This window comes from Argopecten irradians, chromosome 14 (genome assembly GCF_041381155.1).
Source record: "Argopecten irradians isolate NY chromosome 14, Ai_NY, whole genome shotgun sequence".
Lineage (NCBI taxonomy): Eukaryota > Metazoa > Mollusca > Bivalvia > Pectinida > Pectinidae > Argopecten > Argopecten irradians.
Window position 1 is genome coordinate 37338142 of NC_091147.1, and position 18701 is coordinate 37356842.

General features: G+C 37.4%; 1 protein-coding gene across 5 annotated transcripts in view; it reads left to right on the plus strand.

The window, feature by feature from the left end:
• The window catches only part of LOC138307704 (FERM, ARHGEF and pleckstrin domain-containing protein 2-like), a 129654-nt gene that overhangs the window by 70969 nt on the left and 39984 nt on the right, over window positions 1–18701 (plus strand). For all 5 annotated transcript variants that reach the window (XM_069248542.1, XM_069248546.1, XM_069248547.1 and 2 more), the window contains one exon: window positions 4260–4597. In XM_069248542.1, coding sequence (XP_069104643.1) covers window positions 4260–4597 — 338 coding nt within the window. The remainder of the gene's footprint in view (window positions 1–4259; window positions 4598–18701) is intronic.

Below are 18701 nucleotides of genomic sequence, written 5' to 3' on the forward strand. Positions count from 1 at the left end.
CGTAATGAAAAATTTCACACTTACAAGAGTCCTCTACCAAGCATGTGGTCTTTATGTAAAGGTCTGCCTACTTACACAGATATTCATTTATTTGACTTCTAGGGGCAAATCACACAAATATTCATTTATTTGACTTCTAGGGGCAAATCCATTGTGTTTATCTTTGTGATGTCATTCTAGCCATTTAGAACTATAGAAACTCTTTAACTGTTGTTCTTCACAGCCACGTTGATAAATGTGGATTGATGTATCCTAAAACTTTGTATTAAACTGTTCCAGTTTTAGTTTTAGAAGAGTTCAAATGTGTGTTTAGGGGTGATTTAAGGATAGTAATGTGTGTTGTTAAGTGTAAACCTGAATAGATGAGGGTTAGACAAGTCTTTGTTGTCAAAGTGTGCAAAAAAATGGACATCATAAGTATCGTGTAGATTTAGATTCAACAGGTTTTAAAGAATGGTAATATATTGTATTAGCTGGTCTTCCTGTAACATTTGTTTTTAGAATAATATGTGAAAGCTTTTCTATGATCAAAAAGTTATAATAATGGTAATCAACTTTGTTTTTCGCAATTTCTATGTCAAAACAACATTTTTTTTAGCTGATTTAAAATTCAATTAAATATCACTAAAAGTATGTGATTAATACATTTGTAGAGATAAACTTTAAAAATGTACTTACATCACAGCCTATATTACTGTAGGTAGGGGTGTAACAATACTTCGGACTATCGATATATTGTGATTATCGATATATTGCAATTGTATGCCTCTCAACTCAATCAATCAATGGCAATTTCAATCGTCGATAGTACGTCAAACTATCGATAGTTTCAATAGTCAGATATTTTTCTGTAACTTGGACTAAAATTGTGTACTCAAAGAGGTTTCATATATTAACAGACTAACAGTCACAATAAAATGTCACTTTTCCATGCTTTTCATTCCAAACACAAACACCGACAATTAATGTTCTCAATCACGATCTTTATTGCATTTGAGTTGATACTGACGCTAGCAGGTAAAGGGAAGTAACTCTAAACCAAGACTGCACTAGATGTACGTCATGACGGCCAATTCATCGACCGGATTGTAATCGAATTATGAGTGCAATACTATCACAGTACTATTGCAATTGTAGTCTGCAATAGTTAAACTATTGCAATAGTGCTTCCCTTGATAGCAATAGTATTGTAATAACTAGCCAATATCACTGTATGTTGTAGGTCTGTCAGCTAACTATCCTATATTACTGTATGTTACAGGTCAGTCAGCTAACTAGCCTATATCACTGTATGTTGTAGGTCTGTCAGCTAACTAGCCTATATTACTGTATGTTGTAGGTCTGTCAGCTAACTAGCCTATATTACTGTATGTTGTAGGTCTGTCAGCTAACTAGCCTATATTACTGTATGTTGTAGGTCTGTCAGCTAACTAGCCTATATTACTGTATGTTGTAGGTCTGTCAGCTAACTAGCCTATATCACTGTATGTTGTAGGTCTGTCAGCTAACTAGCCTATATAACTGTTGTTGTAGGTCGTCTAGCTATAGCTATATTTATCTATTATGCCTGGTTGAGAGGGCACTATTGCCTCATAGTATTGTCGAGGGATGGAATAGTGCCCGAGCTGAAGGCGAGGGCACTATCCCATCATGAAACAATACTATGAGGCAATAGTGCCCTTTCTACCAGGCCATAAAGGGTTTAGTACATCACCCTGACATGAAACCTTTTTCATGTCATCGTAATAGAAGTACGTCAAACGATACCTCGCAACGCTTCCTTCATTTCCACGCCAGGTTGTTACATCAAAAGTACAACATATCAATTGCCGCAGAAATATGGGATTCTATAAAAACAGGATTCAGCTTCATGAAAATTAAAAGTAGATCAATATAGAACATTAGTGAACTGTCTTCTGTAGAAAAGCAACATTTGCTTCCATCCCCGCACACAACAGCCTGTCCGCCATCTTGACGTCTTGGTCGAAGCGCAACATTATAATGACGTCATGTAATGGTAATGTCACAATACATTCACGTTCAATTTCGCGCCACTTCAATAGTGCCCGCTTGCCCGGGCACTATTGCAAATAGTATCCATGTGTGTGTAGCCAATCAGAATCCAGTATTCTGTCACGTGATGTACTAATACTGTATGTTGTAGGTCTGTCAGCTAACTAGCCTATATAACTGTATGTTGAAGGTCTGTCAGCTAACTAGCCTATATTACTGTATGTTGTAGGTCTGCAGTCTATTTATGTGGTCAGCTAACTAGCCTATATTACTGTTGTTGTAGGTCTGTCAGCTAACTAGCCTATATTACTGTATGTTGTAGGTCTGTCAGCTAACTAGCCTATGTCACTGTATGTTGTAGGTCTGTCAGCTAACTAGCCTATATTACTGTATGTTGTAGGTCTGTCAGCTAACTAGCCTATATTACTGTATGTTGTAGGTCTGTCAGCTAACTAGCCTATATTACTGTATGTTGTAGGTCTGTCAGCTAACTAGCCTATATTACTGTATGTTGTAGGTCTGTCAGCTAACCAGCCTATATATCACTGTTTGTTGTAGGTCTGTCAGCTAACTAACCTATATCACTGTATGTTGAAGGTCTGTTAGCTACCACTTAGTCCTAACTCATATAACTGTGTGTTGTAGGTCTGTCAGCTAACTAGCCTATATTACTGTATGTTGTAGGTCTGTCAGCTAACTAGCCTATATCACTGTATGTTGTAGGTCTGTCAGCTAACTAGCCTATATTACTGTATGTTGTAGGTCTGTCAGCTAACTAGCCTATATTACTGTATGTTGTAGGTCTGTCAGCTAACTAGCCTATATCACTGTATGTTGTAGGTCTGTCAGCTAACTAGCCTATATTACTGTATGTTGTAGGTCTGTCAGCTAACTAGCCTATATTACTGTATGTTGTAGGTCTGTCAGCTAACTAGCCTATATCACTGTATGTTATAGGTCTGTCAGCTAACTAGCCTATATAACTGTGTATGTTGTAGGTCTGTCAGCTAACCAGTCTATATAACTGTGTGTTGTAGGTCTGTCAGCTAACCAGCCTATATAACTGTATGTTGTAGGTCTGTCAGCTAACTAGCCTATATAAGTGTATGTTGTAGGTCTGTCAGCTAACTAGCCTATATAAGTGTATGTTGTAGGTCTGTCAGCTAACTAGCCTATATAAGTGTATGTTGTAGGTCTGTCAGCTAACTAGCCTATATCAGTGTATGTTGTAGGTCTGTTAGCTAACTAGCCTACTATAACTATGTTGTAGGTCTGTCAGCTAACTAGCCTATATCACTGTATGTTGTAGGTCTGTCAGCTAACTAGCCTATATAACTGTATGTTGTAGGTCTGTCAGCTAACTACGCCTATATCACTGTATGTTGTAGGTCTGTCAGCTAACTAGCCTATATAACTGTATGTTGTAGGTCTGTCAGCTAACTAGCCTATATTACTGTATGTTGTAGGTCTGTCAGCTAACTAGCCTATATTACTGTATGTTGTAGGTCTGTCAGCTAACTAGCCTATATTACTGTATGTTGTAGGTCTGTCAGCTAACTAGCCTATATTACTGTATGTTGTAGGTCTGTCAGTAACTAGCCTATATTACTGTATGTTGTAGGTCTGTCAGCTAACCAGTCTATATAACTGTGTGTTGTAGGTCTGTCAGCTAACCAGCCTATATAACTGTATGTTATAGGTCTGTCAGCTAACTAGCCTATATAAGTGTATATTGTAGGTCTGTCAGCTAACTAGCCTATATCACTGTATGTTTTAGGTCTGTCAGCTAACTAGCCTATATAAGTGTATGTTGTAGGTCTGTCAGCTAACTAGCCTATATCAGTGTATGTTGTAGGTCTGTCAGCTAACTAGCCTACTATAACTGATGTTGTAGGTCTGTCAGCTAACTAGCCTATATCACTGTATGTTGTAGTTCTGTCAGCTAACCAGCCTATACAACTGTATGTTGTAGGTCTGTCAGCTAACTAGCCTATATCACTGTATGTTATAGGTCTGTCAGCTAACTAGCCTACTATAACTGTATGTTGTAGGTCTGTCAGCTAACTAGCCTATATTACTGTATGTTGTAGGTCTGTCAGCTAACTAGCCTATATTACTGTATGTTGTAGGTCTGTCAGCTAACTAGCCTATATTACTGTATGTTGTAGGTCTGTCAGCTAACTAGCCTATATCACTGTATGATGTAGGTCTGTCAGCTAACTAGCCTATATTACTGTGTGTTGTAGGTCTGTCAGCGGGAGGATCTCGTGTAGTCGGAGTGCCAGTGTCACGCCTAAAATCACAGCCAAGGCAGGACTACACAACTCCACGGCTGACACGCATAACAGCACCGCATCCAGCGGCTCCCACATCCTGTCGCAGGGACCTGACGATCCTACCACCCCAAGTCGGACAGAGACAGCTGAAGTCCACAGCGTGGACAGTTCGCTGTCTGGCAGCCGGTCACTACCATCACCAAAGCTCGACCGCAGCCGAGAGGGAACGCCCGGAGCAGAAGTCGATCTTCCAGACGATGACGCTTTAGCTTCCCCTGAGAGACGAGGCGAACGACTCGACGAACGAGGTGCCACTTCTACTCTTGTTACTAATGCTATAGTATCTGCACCGCTAGATAGCTCTCTTAATCATAACCAAAATGTGTCGGCCAATCAAAATGCTAATGACAATGATAAAAACAGCCAATCACAGTCTTTGTCTCATGTTAAAGAGGGGAAGGGTATAAAGTTAGATGAAGGTATCAATACAGATACTGATAACAATTTATCGGCTACTTTCCCTACTAAACCACACCTAACCAAAGATATAGAGCATGTCCGTCACCCCTCGGGCCGACCCAAGTCTCGTAGTATAGATATTCCTCCCTCTAATCTAAGATACAGTTTTCAGGAATTTTCTTTGGAGGGGACGGGGACGTCACTCAAGTCCCCAAGCTCCACTCTCGGTCGCGAGCATAAAAAAGTTGTGTTTGCAGATGACGTTGGTTCTCATTCGGCACCTAGTGTAGAGGAAACGGTCAAGCAAAGTAAGCAAGGTGGGAACAAACATGGTAAGCAAGAGGTCATCAAATCTGAGAAAGATGTCAAATCAGCCAGTCATGAAAAGTCTGTTAGGAAATTAATAAAACAAGATTCTGGTAAATCTACCATTAAACAACAGGAAGTCACAACTTTGAATCAGGAAAAAGTTCCCCACATTGGAGAAAAAAGGTCTGGTCATGATAAAAAAGGGGACAGAAAACTAACGAAACAAGATAATGTTTTAAATGATGACACACAACCATGTAAGGAGGTAACAACTGCTAGCAAGAATGTGGCACCAAAAGAAGAGGCTCCAGAGAAAGAGTCAAGGAAACAAACTCAGAAAGAACAAGATGATATTATGGGTAAGTCTCGAAATGAGGTTACAGCGGAAAATACTTCCAGGAAAGCCAGCATTCCAAGGGAAGATCCGGAGAAAAAGGTGGAAGAGCAGGCAGCAAAGAATGCAGGAAACTTTGATAAAGCTAATGTTGATTATCCCAAACGTACTGGGAGTGTGGAAAAGCTTCAGAAACTGGATCTAAATACAGGAAGGGAGGCTGACAAAGTTATCAGAATAGACAAAGATCACTCAAAGGTGAAAAACACGGGACTGAATGGGGAAGATATGATAGGGGATATTCCATACCTGCTTCACCGGCGCCACCTAGAGAAAAGTCCTGAACCTGTGAAAACAGGGGAGGCAACTTCACCAACAGACACGGACGATGCCATTTCTAACCGAAGAAGCAGGAGTTTGAAAAAGAAGCGACCGTCAAATATGCAGGTTCACCAGGTTAAGGTTTACGAGGGGTCACTTCCTGTTGTACCGGACAAAGGGAAACCAGAGGTCAAGTCTCCCATCAGTGGAGGCAACAGTCCAGTCAGTCCGGTCAGCGGTGGGGTTAGTCCATCTAGTGACACGTCCAGTTTAGGCAGTGTAGCGGGCAGCCCGATTACCCCAGGTAGTGGTGTAGGTAGTCCAGTGACCCCGGGTAGTAGAGGAGTCAGTCCGATTAGCCCCGGGGGTCGGGCCGGCAGTCCTATTAGCCCTGGCAGCCGAGGAGGCAGTCCTTCAAACAGGATAGGCAGTCGGTCACCCTCAGGAAAGCGTGGTTACCAGAGTCGATCACCGTCAGGTAAACGAACACCGTCTCGAAACTCCAACGATCGGTCCCCATCTTGTAATAGAAGGATGGAGATTGTCAGCTTTCATCGTCTGCCACACAAAGACAGTTTCTCAAGCGTTGATGATACAACTAGTCCAACGCTTGAGAAGGACATTCTAAAACAGATTCACAATAAAGAGAATATCAAGGAGAGTGAATTTACAGAGTGTAATGGGGAGGTGATCAAGGATGTGACGGTACCACAAACTCCGCTCTCCAAAGAAACGGTCGCTAAGGAACCGTTGTCAAGTCATCAGGCTAGCGAGGACAATCTGTCCAATAACAACACAGACATCGTGGAGGATATTACCGTTGTGCAGAACAAACTAAACGATAACCTTGAGAAACGTCTTGTGGAAGACAAGTTAGCTAGACGGGAAGGTACCGTAATGTCAAAGGAAAAACGCTTGTCAGATGACAAGTTATCTCGGAAAGAAACTCCCGGATATAGTCATCCTGAACAAATGAAGCAACCAGCTCAGCATTCTTATAGGGTCGCCGGCAATAAAATGACTAAAAGTTACCCCCCGCCCAAAGCCACTGGTGAGTCTGATTACAAGAAGCCTTCGTGTACAGGTCAGCCGGAAGCGCCACACACTACTGTAAATAAAACCTCAGCTTTCCATATTCAGAATCCAGATAAAAAATCTAAAGAACCATTCAGTCCTGTGTACAAACCAACCTTCAGTTTGAAGCAGTGCAAACAGACTGCTGTAACAAAACCAGAGGCATTGGAGGCCAAATCTACAATCAAACCAGAGGCAGTAGAGACTAAACCTTCCACCAAACCAGAGGGGGTGGAGGCAAAAACTTCAACTACAACCAAGAAAATTATCACCAATGCAAAAGACAACACGGTTCGCATAAAGCCGGCATTGCCAAGTCAAAAACCTGCTTTACCAGGTAAAAAACCTGAAATAATGACCAAAAAACCAACTTCAGGAAGACGGCGGCCGGATGGGCCTGTCAGAAAACCTGAATCGCCTAGAAGTACGGACCAGGTCAGCATGGATTTCTCATCACCGGCGGCCAAGTTTATATTATCAGAAACAGACTATGCAAGTAAACCCAATAGAAACAGCATTACATTTTCTACATTCAAACCACCCGACTCCAACTCATCGACACGTCCGATGAGTTTAGTAAGCGTTGAAGAGGATGAAGAGGAATCTATATCATTGTCGGCTGATAAGGACATCACGATGCGGCTCAATCAAACCTTCCACGATCTCCCCCCAGAGAATGTGTTTCGCCCGAATCCAAAGCCAAAATTAAAACTGGGGCGGCGACCAAGTGACCAGAGTATGGATGGCGCAAAGTCAATGGAACCCCAGAAATTCTCTAAAGATCGCAGGTATATGTACAGTTTTGAAAGTGTTAATGATCCACCCAATGCACAGATGTTTTTGAGTGGATCTACTGACACCGACGTGCAGGGGAGTCCGGAGAGTGTTGAATCTGTAGATATGTTAGAACCCCTTGAAAATCTAAGGGAGGATGTCTCCGATGACAGATCAGAATCTTCCGTATCGGAAGGCAGTAATTCCGAATTTGGTGACGAGAGCGAACATGAGTGTGATAGTAGTGACAATGATGACGCCGAGAGACATAAAGAGTTTTTACAATTCGCCAAAAGTTTAGCTGACTCAGGAAAAGAAATGACCGTAGATTCAGGTGTCGGTGTGGAGTTATCAGATTCGGGAATAAAGGATGTCTCCCCTCTGGATCCCCTCGATAGACTTGAGACTCTGGAGGGGTCCGTTTATGAGGATGAAAATCAAAACATTCCTTCACCAAATGATAACAATAGTAAACGAAATTACTCTAACACAAATTTAAGTTCAAGCTCCGATGAATCTTACCATGAAAGGGTTGTTCGAAACAAACGGGTCAGTGTGGACCCCCTGGAAAGTCTTGAGAATCCCCATATAGCAGAGCTGGCATCACTAAGTGGGGATTCATACAGTGATGAATGCGATTATGATGATCATGTGACCTCCGGAGCTGCCATTCCAATTCTCACCATAAGTACTGCATCAAGTCCAGAGGACCCGAACAGAAGCCCCTCAAGTTCCCATGACAACGAAATTAGCCAATCAAATTCTTCATAGATAATAAATTATATGTATGGTTTTATTATAACGTGGTCTTGTATGTAGCGAATACACAATGAATTTATGAATTTGTATCATTCTCATTTGAACTTTGAACTTTTAATTGAGTTTATTTTTCAATGTTTTTAATTTATAGCATGAACAGCACCTTTGAAGCATGAGAAACTAGAAGCATTATCTGAGTTACATGTATATAGACACACACTTTGTTTTTACATTGTTTTATGGTGCATGACTTTTTGTGCAATATGTTATATTTTATATGCTTTTAGTTACTTTTATTTACATTGGTTGATTTTCAGTTTTTGTTTACAAGTTGACGTTTTATTTACATATTGACAGCTTTTTTTGTTTTTGAAAATCCCTTTTACAGTATTAATGGTATTCGACAGAGAGTCCCACTTGTTCATTTTCATTTATAGGTCTGTGATTTATAAATATAACTTGTATTTGATCAGTAGGAATCAAAGCTAAGTGATACATGATGTCTGATCAAAGTTTAAAATACACAGATTTACTCTTTCATGGTTGCTTGGAGTTCTCCATTATATGTCTGTTATATCTCGCAGATTCTCAAATGTTTGAATAACTCGGGTCAACAAACAAGATTCTAGTCAACAGCTTTATTGAAAGGGAAGGGGGATACAGTCAGACCTGTGTTTAAAGACTCCCAAAGGGACAGAGGATAAGGGTTTGTATAGGCAGATGGTCTTTAGATTGGTTATTTGGGACCCTAGAAAACTGGTCTTATTAAGCAGGTGGTCTTTATACAGAGGTGGTCACTAAGGCAGGTTTGACTGTATAGGTTTATTGAAAGGTGCGAGAATAGTTCTATTGAAAGGGGAGGGAAATGTTATTACCATATGTATGGAACATGCGGCTTGAGGGAGAATTCTGTTACATTTTATCAAACATGAAATTGTCCACATCAAGTTATGTTATTATTTAGAAACAAAGCAATCCAGCTAATTGCAAACGAGCTAGCCAAAGGGTGGATCAATACACATCACCAACTCATCACTTGATCACAAACTCATACAGTGAGGGTTCTAACATTTTAAAGGAATTTTTCTGCAATTTCAAGCATTTTGTGATGTAAACTAGCGACAATTAAGTCATGGTCATAGCATGACATTGAAAATTGTTTGTAATCAAAGATTCACATTAGTAATATGAGGAATTTAGAATAGAAGTATTCAACATTCGGAATGACTACCAGCTTGTATCGGAAGTGGCCAGACATTATTTTCTTTTCATAACAGGGGGGGGAGGGGGGGGGGGGGGTTGTTAAAAATATCCCTATATTAAAACAGTACATGTATAATGCATAATTTTATTATTGAAATTGATTTCTTTTCATAACTGCTTCATTTTCCATAACATTTAGTTGATCTATTGGGAACAGGTTTATTCAGAATTATTTTCCTTTGTTTGTTTTTAAATTGGCTGAAAATATCAATTAATTTTCTTATATAAACATTCATCTAGACTAACCAAGATATCAGAGGTACAGAGTAGTATTGTTGTTATATTTTCTTTAAGTCTTTCAGAGAATTTACTTTCTTCAATTTCTGTTGAATTTTCTTCTTGTAAAGTATCCTTTTCTTTCTTTTTCCTTTTTCGAACTGCTCTCCCTGAAAATTTTATATATAGGAAGGTTTCAAAACAAACTTTTAGATGAATCTCATGTAAACTTTTAGATGAATCTCATGTAAAATTTATGATGATGCTCGAACCAATCCAATAAAATTCAAAATAAATCTAATATTCATTAGTTTGTGATCAGGTGATGAAGCGGTCAAGCCACTCTCCTATCACCTAGTTGGCTGAGGTTTTATATTTGGTATGGATGGGAAAATGTCAGGGGTCACCTCCACGATAACGTGGATTACTCCAGGCACTCCCTCTCCAAGGCCCTTTGCACTATTACATCTAGGCCATCAAAAATGATTTGTAAAACTTACATAACTTTCAAAATTGATGTGAAGTCGAACTGTACTCGTAAGGTTAGTGTATCTCTCCAGAATTTACGAACGTTTTGTCTACAGCTGTTGATGGTTTATGTCTTTAGATAATATGATTTGGTCTTTTGAGATCTAGCTAATGGAAAAACTGATATATGGTATTAGAAATGGCTAGTATCCCAGACTTGTTTATGTTGGTCTCAGGTGGTATCCAGGGTCGCTAGGGCAGCCATCTTTAATGATGCTGTCTGGGTAATTTCCAGCAGACTGTGACCAGTATAATGGGATTAGACTCAACATTGTTTTAGCATTGTCCTCATACATAATGTGTAATGGTTAAATTTTGAGGGTGGTTGATTTTCGCTTTATTCGCGATTTCATTGGAGTCCTTGAATTTCAAACACCTGCAAAATATGCAGAAATCCATTTCCATACCTAAGAAGATTAGTATTGTATAGATTTATGAATTGTACTGGTCATTGAACCATGAGATTTAACCTGAGTGAATATGTCCTTTACATGTAACATGAATATTGATAGCATTTATACAGTATTTCATCAATAGGATAAAATTTGAATATAATAAGCTTTTTGACAACAGGAATAGGGAAGATATGTAGCTGTGTTTTGCTCTCGTGATAGAGTACTTCATATGATAAATAAATATGAAGAAAATTGAATCCTTCTCAGAACTGTCAGAGTTTCTCAAAGAAGAGTATCTTCACTGTAGTTGATGGTCAAAAAACAGAAAGATCTGACGATGTCTTAGACCATGTTTTTATAAAATGGGGTTGTACTAGATCAAAATGGTACAGAGAACTTTGTAAAACTTTACCTGATATGACGAGGGACTTTCACAGATACGAAATAGATGAAAGCAGACAAACTTTATTTTTTCTTAAAATTAGCAGTCTTGAATAAGAAACATAAAACATGGCTGCTCTCACGCTTCTGTAAACTAAAAAACATCCCTTTTTCTTTGTTCATGCTGACTTTCTGGGCCCAGTTTTCATCATCATTCTTTAACATTAAGAAATTCCTTAACTTAAAATTCCCAATAAAAAAACATTAAGATAAGCATTTTTTACCCTTAGCTTCTTAAATGCTTTCTTATGGAGAAATCTAAGTGAAGAAATTCTGTGAAGTTAAGGAATGATGACGAAAGATGAGGCCCTGTCAAAATTTTCTGGGTGGTCATTTTCTAATCTACAGCTAATTTGACTTATCGTTCTTACTTTATCATTAAGAATAATCTCCACTTTTGTTAGATGTGGCTTCATTAGATGTTTTTATCATACGTTTTAACATTAATTGATCTACTGATAACATGTGTAGATATTGATTATGAAGTCATGTGTTTGTGAATGTAATGTCATATACCGATTCGACCCAATAAATGCCCAGGATGAAAATATGATAAAAGTGATCTGATGTCGTGGTCTCAAACAGGGAGGGGGGGGTGTTGAATAGAAAGATTGATAAGATAGGATGAGGATTTACAGATGGATGAAGGGAAGACCAAAGTGAAAGATCAAAGTTTGGAACTGTGTATGATCAGTGATCAGGTGAATTAGATGAAGTATATATAGCTGTGATCACTGATTTGTCTGTGTTATATCACTGGTTTGTCTGTATGATCACTGATTTGTCTGTGTGATCACTGATTGGTCTGTGTGATCACTGATTTGTCTGTGTGATCACTGATTTGTCTGTGTGATCACTGATTTGTCTGTGTGATCACTGATTTGTCTGTGTGATCACCGATTTGTCTTGTGATCACTGATTTGTCTGTGTGATCACTGATTTGTCTGTGTGATCACGATTTGTCTGTGTGATCACTGATTTGTCTGTGTGATCACTGATTTGTCTGTGTGATCACTGATTTGTCTGTGTGATCACCGATTTGTCTGTGTGATCACTGATTTGTCTGTGTGATCACCGATTTGTCTGTGTGATCACCGATTTGTCTGTGTGATCACCGATTTGTCTGTGTGATCACCGATTTGTCTGTGTGATCACCGATTTGTCTGTGTGATCACTGATTTGTCTGTGTGATCACCGATTTGTCTGTGTGATCACTGATTTGTCTGTGTGATCACTGATTTGTCTGTGTGATCACTGATTTGTCTGTGTGATCACTGATTTGTCTGTGTGATCACTGATTTGTCTGTGTGATCACTGATTTGTCTGTGTGATCACTGATTTGTCTGTGTGATCACTGATTTGTCTGTGTGATCACTGATTTGTCTGTGTAATCACTGTTTGTCTGTGTGATCACTGATTTGTCTGTTGATCACTGGTTTGTCTTTGTGTCTGTGATCACTGATTTGTCTGTGTGATCACTGATTGTCTGTGTGATCACTGGTTTGTCTGTATGATCACTGGTTTGTCTGTGTGATCACTGGTTTGTCTGTGTGATCACTGATTTGTCTGTGTGATCACTGATTTGTCTGTGATCACTGATTTGTCTGTGTAATCACTGTTTGTGTCTGTGATCATGATTTGTCTGTGTGATCACCGATTTGTCTGTGTGATCACTGTTTGTCTGTGATCACTGATTTGTCTGTGTGATCACTGATTTGTCTGTGTGATCACTGATTTGTCTGTGTGATCACTGATTTGTCTGTGTGATCACTGGTTTGTCTGTGATCACTGATTTGTCTGTTGATCACTGATTTGTCTGTGTGATCACTGATTTGTCTGTGTGATCACTGATTTGTCTGTGTGATCACTGTTTGTCTGTGTGATCACTGATTTGTCTGTATGATCACTGATTTGTCTGTGTGATCACTGATTTGTCTGTGTGATCACTGATTTGTCTGTGTGATCACTGATTTGTCTGTGTGATCACTGATTTGTCTGTGTGATCACTGATTTGTCTGTGTGATCACTGATTTGTCTGTGTGATCACTGATTTGTCTGTGTGATCACTGATTTGTCTGTGTGATCACTGGTTTGTCTGTGTGATCACTGATTTGTCTGTGTGATCACTGATTTGTCTGTGTGATCACTGATTTGTCTGTGTGATCACTGATTTGTCTGTGTGATCACTGATTTGTCTGTGTGATCACTGATTTGTCTGTGTGATCACTGATTTGTCTGTGTGATCACTGATTTGTCTGTGTGATCACTGATTTGTCTGTGATCACTGATTTGTCTGTGTGATCACTGATTTGTCTGTGTGATCACTGATTTGTCTGTGTGATCACTGATTTGTCTGTGTGATCACTGATTTGTCTGTGTGATCACTGATTTGTCTGTGTAATCACTGATTTGTCTGTGTATCACTGATTTGTCTGTGTAATCACTGATTTGTCTGTGTGATCACTGATTTGTCTGTGTGATCACTGATTTGTCTGTGTAATCACTGATTTGTCTGTGTGATCACTGATTTGTCTGTGTGATCACTGATTTGTCTGTGTGATCACTGATTTGTCTGTGTGATCACTGATTTGTCTGTGTAATCACTGATTTGTCTGTGTGATCACTGATTTGTCTGTGTGATCACTGATTTGTCTGTGTGATCACTGATTTGTCTGTGTGATCACTGATTTGTCTGTGTGATCACTGATTTGTCTGTGTGATCACTGATTTGTCTGTGTGATCACTGATTTGTCTGTGTGATCACTGATTTGTCTGTGTGATCACTGATTTGTCTGTGTAATCACTGATTTGTCTGTGTGATCACTGATTTGTCTGTGTGATCACTGATTTGTCTGTGTGATCACTGATTTGTCTGTGTGATCACTGATTTGTCTGTGTGATCACTGATTTGTCTGTGTGATCACTGATTTGTCTGTGTGATCACTGATTTGTCTGTGTGATCACTGATTTGTCTGTGTGATCACTGATTTGTCTGTGTGATCACTGATTTGTCTGTGTAATCACTGATTTATCTGTGTGATCACTGATTTGTCTGTATGATCACTGATTTGTCTGTGTGATCACTGATTTGTCTGTGATCACTGATTTGTCTGTGTGATCACTGATTTGTCTGTGTGATCACTGATTTGTCTGTGTGATCACTGATTTGTCTGTGTGATCACTGATTTGTCTGTGTGATCACTGATTTGTCTGTGTGATCACTGATTTGTCTGTGTGATCACTATTTTGTCTTTATCTGTGTGATCACTGATTTGTCTGTGTAATCACAGATTTGTCTGTGTGATCACTGATTTTTCTGTGTGATCACTGGTTTGTCTGTGTGATCACTGATTTGTCAGTGAGCTTACTTATTTTTTCTTTCCCTTCATTCATCAAACTGATCTATACTTATGATGCTAAAAATATTGTTCAGATAGTTGGTTAATTCAGTTTTGCCATTTGCTGGGAACACGGTTTTGACAGATTGATATTTCATGATTACAAGAGACTATAGAGATTGTTAAAGTCGTACATCTTTTTGAAGTACCAAGCGTGGCTATTCCATTGATGGTTTTCAGCACTAACTTCCTATAAGATAAGATAAGATAAGATTTATTCTAGTTCAGGACAATCATGAGTCCTCTATACCAGACTAGTACAGATACATATTACATAAGTCATAAATGCATTTATAATCTGTACACATATAAAATTGTGGTAATATGATATTGTTGAAATATGTTGAAATAATTGAAAAAAAGTTCCTGATTCTTCCAGTGATTATCCAACTTATTCTTAAACGAATTTACATTAATTGCTGATACTACATGTTCTGGCAGTTCATTCCAAATATTTACAGTTCTTATAGCGAAATAGTTCTTTCTGACTAATGTTGTTGATCGTTTTGGGAATATTTTTTTCGTATGTCCTCTAGTACTATTGCGGTCTGATGCATCTTTCCAAAGTAATATGGCATTGAAACATTCTTTATCGTAGAAATGACTTGTTATCTTATATAGTTCGATCATATCTCCCCTGATTCTCCTGAAGGCTAGCGTTGGTAAATTCAGTTTCTTCAACCTGTCTTGGTAGGTCATGTTTTTCATTTCTGGGAGACATCTAGTTGCTCTTCTTTGAACACCCTCAACACTCTTTTTCAATATTTTTTTTCCTATGCTATATCCAGTTAGAAATATTGTTTGCAGTGGTTGATTTCTGTGCTGACTTCAATTACAGTAATGAGAATGGTAGTTAACATTTAAATCCTATATCAAAGAAAATATATAAACATTGCTTAATGCACCACTTTGTACTTATCTTTTTTCTCCTGCATTCCATAACAGTAAATTTGTTTAGAAGTCAAACTGTTAATAATCTTATTTGGTCATTTTGCATCAAGCAGACTTTTGGTTACATCAGAGAAGATGAAAAAAGATCATGTATAACTAAATTGGTAATAAGTAGTTATCTCCCCTGGTTCTGAGTTGTCTTGTCATAGAGACTTGAAATCATGGATTTTGTAGGTATTAGGTAGCAATAGATCATGGAATTTATAGATAATAGGTGACGTAGAACCATGAATTTATAGAGAAAAAGTGACGTAGAACCATGAATATATAGAGAATAGGTGACGTAGAACCATGAATTATAGAGAAAAAGTGACGTAGAACCATGAATATATAGAGAATAGGTGACGTAGAACCATGAATTTCAGTAGAACAGAATCATAGAAAAAACAACAACATGGAATTTATAGAGAATAGGTGACATGGAAAATGGATTTATAGAAATATGTGACATAGAAACATTGATTTTGTAGAAAATAATTAACGTAGCATATGGTTGTTTTAGAGAATATGGAACATGAAAACATGAATTTTATAGAGAATAAGTAACATGGAACAGAGAATAATGGCATAGATTTCATAGCGATTAAGTTAAACAGAAATATGGATTTTATAGAGAATAAGTAACATAAGTAACAAAAAATGTCATGGTTATCTCCCCTTGCACTGGTTATTACTGATATTGCTAGTGATTTATCCCCCTTGGTTAAATAGTTATCTCCCCTGGTTCTGATAAACACCTTTTTTGGTAATCTTCTTCTTTGTCATAGATGTGATCCTTCCACTTGATGGTAAATGCTGGGGAATTGTCATAATTAATGATATGATTAATTAATTGTAAAACTGATGTAGTTCTTATTGTTCTGTCACTCTTTCTGAAGACCACAAATCAAAATTGATATACCCATAAGTTCTTTCTGAAGTATACCAAAATGTTTAAACATTGTTTCTTCTAAAAAAGATGCTGAAAATATAATGGCTTTTTAAGTTTTAAAAATTGCATGTAACATTTTTTTAAAACAATTTTTGTCCAATTAGTTTTTTTGCATGTGTAAAAGATTTTTTGTGTGTTATTTTCTTTTTTCAAACAGACTTCTAAAAGAAATTAGGTTGAATCAATAGATCAATGTTCTTTCTTTTAATGTAAGTTTATTTTATATTTTTTCAAATTTTAAATTTAGAAAAAACATCCCAGTTAAAATTGCTTTCTATAAGGTTCTTTTCTTTTGAAAAGTTATATTTTTTTTTATACTTTTCAACTTAAATTTTGATAAATTTTCATCTTGTAAAATATTCCATGATTTCATTATTTTGTATTTGTTTGCATTAATTTTGGCTTCCTTTGTTTTCAACCCAACTGAATACAAATAGCGCTAATGTTCAGGGAACATAATCAAACAAAATATTTAAAATACATAATTTGTAAAATTAACTATTTATGCATATTAGCCTAGAAATGTATTAATAGCAAACAATTCAAATGAGAGAATATTTCAAACATAGACTCATTAACTATACCATCTAGATTCTTATAGATAAATAGATAAAATCTCAGGATATAAGACCATCAGGATTGTATTAGATCTTGAATAATTTTGTCCGTAACTATCCCTGTTTTCTCTCTGGCGTGCAGACCAATGTCACGTTTTCATACCACACAGCATTTGTCATTGTCATGAGCATTTTGGGCATGAAACCAGGGATCAATCGTAATCATGGCGATATTCTGTCAAATATGTTTGAGAATGGGTGAATTGTTAAAATGTTGGTGTAGATTTGTTAAATGTTAAAATGTCATTTTATTGAACCAGGCTCTCTTTCTTTCCTGTGTTCTTCCTTCTGACCTTTTTTTGATTTACGAGTTTTTCTTCGTGTGTTGATTTCCATGTCCTGTTTTTGATTTTCTGTTGGCTTTCATTTTGATTTATTCTCGTTTCAGTTAATCTTTAAACAAGGTAAACTCATAGAACACAATCAGCCCTTTCATTCTTACAAGAGTAAAATTTAGTTTAGTTATCTAAACTGAACTCTTTGTTTACTTAACGAAGTTGATCATTAAGTTCCTAAAGAAGTTAATCATTAAGTTCCTGACCAAAGTTTTGTATCAAATATACACATGACTGTATAGCTGCACTGTTTCAGTGGTGAATGAAAGGGCATAAGAGTGGTCTCCCTTATTTCCATCTTTTTGCTTTTGCATTAGAGTCTATAGCAGTCGTCAAAAGTATTAAACTGGTGCTTCTTGTATATTTTGTAGTTCGTTGCTTGGTATTAATAACATTCTCTGAATATATGTAAGGTATAGCAGCATAAGGAAAAATGGATGCTTAAACTAGCTCAATTAATAAAGGGAAACTGTTTGAAACTTCATAATGACTTCAGCTGGAGAAAAAAAAATGAGAAAAGTGCAAAAATGTTCTGCATGAAATGTATATAATCATTTTTCTGACGTCCAAAGAGAGACAACTCTTTCTGGAGGAAAATCTTGTCTGCTTTCTGCCATTAGTCTTTTTCTGCTTCTTCTGGAATCATACTATTCAGGTGCTCTGAAGACAATGATTCTGAACAGTTACATATTAACCTTTGACCTTTTGAACTTTGACCTTCACATTACAATTTCTAATTTTCATTGCAAGTAGTTATGATAATGTGATATAAGCATAAATGGAAACTTTGACCTCAAATAACCTTGAATAATCAAAAGATCTTGAACTTGGCTTATATATGTATGGCAATGCTACTGACTTGTAAAATTGATAAATCAATTAATAGTATCATTCTATAGTTTTATTTCCCATCAGACTAAAATGATCAAGAATTCTCTCCCTTCAATCCTATATTACCAATTCTTTCTAAGTTTTGATTTTTAGTTAACACCCTTTAATGCTATTGCTGTTGCTCTCTTAAGGTTTGTTTTGTCCGTCTATACGCTTTACAGACCTATAACTCTGCTTTGATTGGCATCTTTGTTTTGACTTTCTGCTTTTGTTTGTATGTAAGAAAAATGAGTGCTGGGCGATGTATGATATTGTCGGTACAAGAGCTTGTCTTATAGATCTGAGTTATGTGATTTGAGTGCTATTACACTTACCAATAGAATTTTGTCAATTGTAGAGTATAAAATTATATGTACCTGTTAAAAAATACGAGGTTAAGAGATCCCAAAACAACATGGGTAAAATATGATTTACTG